The sequence below is a fragment of the Mya arenaria genome, chromosome 3, assembly GCF_026914265.1.
Source record: "Mya arenaria isolate MELC-2E11 chromosome 3, ASM2691426v1".
NCBI lineage: Eukaryota > Metazoa > Mollusca > Bivalvia > Myida > Myidae > Mya > Mya arenaria.
In genome coordinates, this window is record NC_069124.1 from 88,766,308 (window position 1) to 88,773,596 (window position 7,289).

Here is a 7,289-nt window from a genome sequence, read left to right on the forward strand (position 1 = left end):
GAGTTCTATGCATTTTGGGATCTTGAAAAACCAGAAAGCCAAATGGGTTAAATGAGTAATACCATTTATACATGCACCGCTTAATTAAGGAATGCACCTCCATTCTATGCATTCACACATCTAGTAGAATGCTATACTTGACCCAAATGGTACGTCATACGATAAGGCTATTATGGCAGCCGGTACGTCATACCGATAAGGTTATACTGGCAGCTAGTACGCATTTAATGCTTTACTGGCAGCTGGTACGCATATAAGGATTTGGTGGCAGCTGGTACGCATGTTATGCTTTACTGGCGGCTGGTACGCATATAAGGATTTAGTGGCAGTTGATACGCATGTTAGGCTTTACTGGCAGCTGGTACGCATATAAGGATTTAGTGGCAGCTGGTAGGCATATAAGGTTAAACTGGCAGCTGGTACGCATTTAAGGCAATACTGGCAGCTGGTACGCATATAAGGATTTGGTGGCAGCTGGTACGCATGTTAGGCTTTACTGGCAGCTGGTACGCATATAAGGATTTAGTGGCAGCTGGTAGGCATATATAAGGCTATACTGGCAGCTGGTACGCATATTATTATTTAGGGGCAGCTGGTACGTATATAAGGCTTTAATGGCAGCTGATACGCATGTAAGCTAAACTTGCAGCTGGTTCGCGTATAAGGATTTCGTGGCAGCTGGTACGCATATAACGTTATACTGGCAGCTGGTACGCATTTAAGGATTAAGTGGCAGCTGGTACACATTTAAGGCTACACTGGCAGCTGGTACGCATATAAGGTTATACTGGCAGCTGGTACGCATTTAAGGATGTAGTGGCAGTTGGTACGCAGTAACAAATAGTGAATAAAATATACAACATTGCAACTGTATTTTCACATTTACTGGATGATTCACGAGTATCGCTGCGCTCTGGGTTGATTATGTATAGCAAAACATGCAGACACACGTTCGTCCAATGCAAAGACTAGTAAACACACATTCAATGAGCAGACGGGTTACACATTACATTGAAAACGTTTACTGTACACATGAAAATGTATGTCTTAACAAATCAAAGCATCAGTTCTAATTCACTATTTTCGTCCTCTTTGTATTCCTTATTACTGTTCGACGATTCGTCGAGTGTTGAACAGTTTGGATTGTCGACCCCCTCCAGTGGACCCTGGTGATATTCAGGCTTGAGGAGTTTCCGAGACAGGCTTTCATTGCCGGCGGTGGAATGGCCGTTGAGTGCGATCAACTGACAGGCCTTCGAGGTCACGCCAATCACCAGCCCGCCGTCCCTGTCAGCCATGCGGACCTGAATGTCCTCAGCATTAACTGAAAGCCTGTGTTCTTGTGGTGTGGGATCCTGTGCCGACCACCGTGGCGGAATGTGCGGGCGCCGACCCGCTCTGTACAGGGACTCGGAAGCCGTGGTCGGTCGAGTGTCGCCATCTGCGTGGTACACCATCTGGGGACGAGGAATCTTCGTGAGGGAAAAGTCAGCAAGCTTGAGGTTAACGTGCGGGATATCAATCACGGAAAAAGTGTGACCCCGCTTTTTTACAAGACACTCCCGACACGTATATATAATACATAGCATTATTAGCAATAGAAACACAAATGATGACACTGATATCAGCACAATATCGGTCATTTCTATCACTGACTCAAAAGAGTCAATGTCAAACACGGAAGCGTCGGTCTCTTTGATAAAACGAACAGCCAGAACATGAAAGGGGAGAAGGGCATTTCCGTCACTTACGCTTATGGTCATATTCTCCTTCATTCCACTTATAGCGTTTAAGTGCTCTTGATTTAGTTTGCTAACCTGCAACTGTGCTTGCATCGGATCACAGAAAAACCTATCTGTTTCGAAATTTCCTGCAGAGACATTCATCTTCAGGCTCAGTTGTTCTATCAATTTACTTATAAAAGCAAGTCGTAAATAGTCGTTCTTCTTTAATCTCTCACATTTTCCGTTAAAATCCATTATAACCCTGTAATCGTTTGTTGTAGAATCATTCACAATCGTAGTTTGAATGTTATTTGTTTGGAGAATAGTTGTATACGAAAACACTGTTGAAAAAGACGATGCCAATGATTGTGATGCAGGAATGGAAGACGATGTTTCGGTATCTGGAACAGTTTTCATTGTGGCTGGTAAGGTAAAATCAGAACTGTTCGTTCGTAATGTCGTGCTCTCTGGTAGTTCAACAAATTCTGACGTAGACGAGAAAATCAAAATTGTTTTGCTTTCTGACACAAAATCAGCAACAGTTGGCTGTATGGCATCAGCGCCGGTGGACAGTGAATGTGACGGTGGTGTGAGAGCAGGTAAGGAGGGTGTACGGGAAGGATTTCCAGCCTCGGAGCTCACCCACTGGAAATCGTTACTCAATACAGTGACTGGAGGAGAAAACTGCACCTGTGAAGTTTCAGATATATTGTCAATGGCCGAAGCACTGACACTGATTGATACTTTGTCGGCGTCACTGTCAGTTGGAGAGGCAAAGACACTATTGATGGCAGACACACTGTTGACGGAAGACGCACTGTTGGTGGAGGAGGAACTGACGACGGCAGACTCAATGTTGATGGAAGAGTTCCAGTTAATGGCAGAAGCACTGGTGATGGCAAGCGCGCTATTGATGGCAGACGCGCTATTGATGGCAGGCGCGCTGTTGATGGATGATGAACTGTCAATGGCTGAGGAGACAATATTGTTTGAAGAGGCACTGTCTATAACAGACTGACTGCTGATGACAGACTGACTGTTGATGGCAGACTCCCTGTTGATGGCAGACTGACTGTTGATGGCAGACTCCCTGTTGATGGCAGACTCACTGTTGATGGCAGATGCACTGTTAATGTCAGAAGAGACACTGTTGATAACAGACGCAATGTCAGTGGCAAACGCACTGTTCATGACAGAGGCACCGTTGATGGAAAATGCACTATTGATGACAGAACTACTGTCAATGAAGTTTAAATTAAAGGTCGTCTGGTACCTATCTAGTAATGAAGCCGAGGAAGGAGCTATACCTTCTGTAAACGAGCTAATCGTAATAAGCGACATGTCCATATTCCAACGACTTTCTTCGGCTTTCACGCTTGCATTTATAGCAGATCCAGACACTTGATCACTAGCTGTGAGTTCTGTTGCCATCACAGTCTGGTAAATAGTTTCTGATTCCAAAAGCTGACTACTGCGGAGTGTATGCACAGTAAGGGTTTGGGTGGATTTTCTAGCACTAACAGAAGGATCGCCCTGCATCCTCGCCGCCCCACTGCCAGATACTGATGTTAATAGCTGAGTATCGTTCTCTGGTCCCATAAAAGAGTTTGTTTGAAAAGCAGATATCGGAGATATAGCGGACACTGTCGACATTGGAGTTTGCAGCGGAGAAAATGAGGTCTGCAGAAAAGCCGTGGTTGGGAGATCTTCACTTCCATTCACATCTGAAGTTTAAAAGGTAGCTTCATCTTTAAAAAAAAATTACTTCCATCTATTCGTATGAACGTGACATGTGGATTCGTGGTGACCATGTCATTTTGTGAGATTTTGAGTAGAGGAATAATATGTAAAAATCATATCGAAACAAAGTTTACCGGAAACATTGAGTTATTGCAAAAAAAGGGTTCGGTTTCAGTTGAAATAAAAACATCATTAAAAACTGCATTTACGTTAAATATACGTTACCTATTTTAAATACTAGTTATCCGTAAGAATTTCCCTTTAAATTCTATCAAAGGAGTAATGGGTCACCAGGTATCAACATCGTGACCAATGGCTCAATGAATAGGCAAGCCCATGTGTAAGCCCATTTGTATACAAGGGGCCAAGTTGTCGAACATAATTAAGCTTAACGAGCTAAAGTAGCTCATTTTGTTTAGCAAATCAAATCACTCAATTTAATTTCATCAAATACAGATTATCTGACAAATAATTTCCGTTTTAGTCTAAAAAAACGTCCAAACAAGTAAATATAACACAACTTGCAGAAGGACACGAATAGTGAGTTTAGCTTTATCATGACATATATAAATTAAACAGCGAAGGGCAAATTTATTGTTAGAAAATAGCCGTTAGTCCTATGGCCGATATTGGACATAAATTATGGTTACTTAACACTTCCTTATTTGGAAAGTAGCATATGATGTTTATGAGTATAACTAATAACTTACTTTGACAAGCGGTTAAAACCACGGACAACATTAACGTTAATAAGATGTCGACGTCCATCACTGCCGTTGTAGCACACTCTGAAATAAAACATAAACTTAATATGGAAAAAAATACATATGATTTTATATATTGATAGCAACAGTAAAATGTATTGTAAAACTATAACATTTCTAGTTATTACAGATGTTTTGTGTTCTTGATTTTAAGTCTGTGCCCGTGCATATTCCGTTTGATATTTAAAAGAAATAAATGATGCAGTATTTTATAAACGAACTAAATTATTTTTAGCTAAACTTACGATATTGTTTATATAGATATATAAAATCCGACTTGAAATATGCTCACGTACTGAGTATAAGGTAGCAATATATAGCCACTGATATCCTCTATGGTTTCCTGAACGATCATAGAAGTGCAAGAACCACTAGACTTCTCAAGTGTTTATTCCTAGTTGAACATGAAACTTGAACGATCTCAATGCTCGGAGGACAGCCATAATTATGGGAAAATACATGCTAGTCACATTTAATTCAGCAATGAAAACTATTTTACTTATGACATAAAATTAAAAAGAAAACTTATTGTTTTTACTATTTCCTTTACTCACATGTAGCGTTATAAGTCCCTGTTCAGTCCTCGCCAGTATCGCCCTGTGCTTTGTTGTTACATAGGGAATGCAGGCAACATGTATCAAGCGCCTCGTTCATGGTAATTGTCAATAAGATAATGGCCCAGCAACGTGACAACAGCGAGATAAACACGGGGCGGGCCTCGTATCCGGTTACCCGTGCCTGTGGCATGATGCGGTCAGATTGAAACTGAAACTTTTCTTTGTTTGACAACGGTCTCTGATTGTATATTAATTATAGCTGATAGCTCGTATATCTCGGTTTTCAAATATTACAGTTATACTTAATTGAAATATACTTAATTGAAATTATAATCATTATTTCTACACTAGTATTGTATCATATTGTTTCGCTTGTAAATGGTGTCGTTTCATATCAAGTTCATAGCAATTCATTATCTAACTCATAAATAATTTTGGTTATTTAATTATTCCTATTAATTAAGGTTTTGTTGTATGAGTTAAACTCTATAATTGGCGTTAACAAAAGTGCACACTTTATATAATCTAAAATATATAATACGTACATATACTTTGCCAAAGAAGGTGAACTTTTGTCTGCTTTAAGCAGTTATCCTAGGCGTTTATCGCCCACAAGTGACTTGGACGGCGAGTATGGCGATCTCGTGTTAGAGAATTATCATCGTTTGCTCCCCATTCTGACTGTAAAACCAAGCTTTTTCTGAATATCACCTTTATTGTATAATATTGTCCATACACTTTGGAATGTGTATGTATTTAGGGAGCCTACAACTGACACTGTACTCATTCTGCATATTCATCTGGAAATCAAGATTTGTAGGCACAAACATGTAAATGTTTTCATAGAGCTTTCTCCGTGCATTTCATTTCCCATACACATTTAAGAAAGTTTCAAATAATATTCATTTCCAAACTAAGATATTCTGAATGTTTGAAGACATTTGGTCATTCTTTTTTTTCTTGTCATCCAAAATGGAGGCTGTATACAAATTCGCGTTTTAAAAAGTGAAATTGTTTTGTGATTATTTGTTTTAAACAACAAAATAACTAAATTGTTTTTGTTTTTTTTCGTATACAGAAAGAGGTCATTGTAATATAAAACAGCCAATTTTTATAACATAATGAAAAAAAACCACATTTCAACTGCTGTTGTAAATACGCCCGTCCTTTTCCTAGGAAACCAAGTTTGGTGATAATTGGTTGTACGAGAGCCGCCACTGTTAAACAACAGTTTTTGCCAATTCGAGGATAACATCTTTGGAGTGACAGGGACGACGCGGTAGGTTATCGAACCTGATCGAGATAGTCTGCCGACAAACATATTGTCTTAATAAATCGATGACCAAAAGCTTCTTAAGTTACTGATCAAACGAGACCAATCGTATTCTATACTTAAAGGGCGTTAAATCTAAAGTGATTCGAACGATATGTGCCCATACACATTCTGACCAAATGTTGTAAAGATTGGTCTATAAGTATCTTCCATGGCCGAGAGTGTAAGATATAGGTTCATTCCGACCCGAGCGTAGGGTGTTTTGCGGAAACGAGGTTTACCGAGTTTCCGCAAAACACCCTGCGCGAGGGTCGGGATGAACCTATCTTATACGAGCGGCTATGGTAGATGCTTTTTCTCCCACCTCAGTTAAACAAAATTAAGTAAAAATGTACTTTTTGCTGGAACTCTTTTTTGCTTAGTGAAAATAATTGCGTATGGATATGCAATAGCACGTGGTTGTCATGGATATACGCGCAGTGATCCAGTTAATGTTAAACGTCAAATCGGTCTTTTTAAATAGTTCTAAGGAGAATGAAACATTATTTCTTGAATCGTACCTGAAAACTGTTTTATGGTGACAATTGAAGCGAGAAATAATTAATTAGCGTTCTAAATATTACCATAAGACAAGATTTCCTTGATGCTACTGACGACAGTCTTCAACAAGGGAGGTAATTACATTGTGGTAAAAGGAGTTCCATACGGGCATTTTATCTTCGCCCGTGGGCAAGATAAGAATATCTAGCATGGTTAAATTATTGGATCTACTTATCTGAGGTGGGAGAATATAAGTATCTACCATGGCCGAGAGTGTAAGATAGGTTCATTCCGACTCGAGCGTAGGGTGTTTTGCGGAAACGAGGTTTACCGAGTTTCCGCAAAACACCCTGCGCGAGGGTCGGGATGAACCTATCTTACACGAGTGGCTATGGTAGATGCTTTTTCTCCCACCTCAGTTAAACAAAATTAAGTAAAAATGTATTTTTTTGCTGGAACTCTTTTGTGCTTAGTGAAAATAATTGCGTACGGATCTGCAATAATTCGTGGTTGTCATGGATATTCGCGCAGTGATTCAGAGTATGTAAATGGTCTGATCGGTCCTTAAATAGTTCTAAGAAGAGTGAAGCATTATTTCCTGAAAGGTGCGTGAAAACTGTTTTCTGGTGACATTTGAAGCGAGAAATATTTAACTCGCGTTCTAAATATTGCCACCAGACAAGATTTCCAT

At 39.7% G+C, this 7,289-nt stretch overlaps 1 protein-coding gene across 1 annotated transcript; it reads right to left on the reverse strand.

Moving 5' to 3' along the window:
- Window positions 1-893: 893 nt before the first annotated feature.
- On the reverse strand, window positions 894-4,504 carry LOC128228557 (uncharacterized). The gene is made up of 3 exons (XM_052939933.1): window positions 4,474-4,504; window positions 4,175-4,252; window positions 894-3,448 (listed from the first exon to the last, which is right to left on the reverse strand). The coding sequence occupies exons 2-3, from the start codon at window positions 4,230-4,232 to the stop codon at window positions 1,056-1,058; spliced, it is 2,451 nt and encodes an 816-aa protein (XP_052795893.1). The 5' UTR covers window positions 4,233-4,252; window positions 4,474-4,504; the 3' UTR covers window positions 894-1,055.
- Window positions 4,505-7,289: the final 2,785 nt, after the last annotated feature.

Excerpts from the sequence above, each read along its gene's own strand:
- LOC128228557 (XM_052939933.1), bottom strand. The coding sequence starts at position 4,232 with ATGGACGTCGACATCTTATTAACGTTAATGTTGTCCGTGGTTTTAACC. Across the intron at positions 3,449-4,174 it reads GGTTTTAACCGCTTGTCAAA|ATGTGAATGGAAGTGAAGAT; the intron begins GTAAGTTATTAG and ends TTTAAACTTCAG.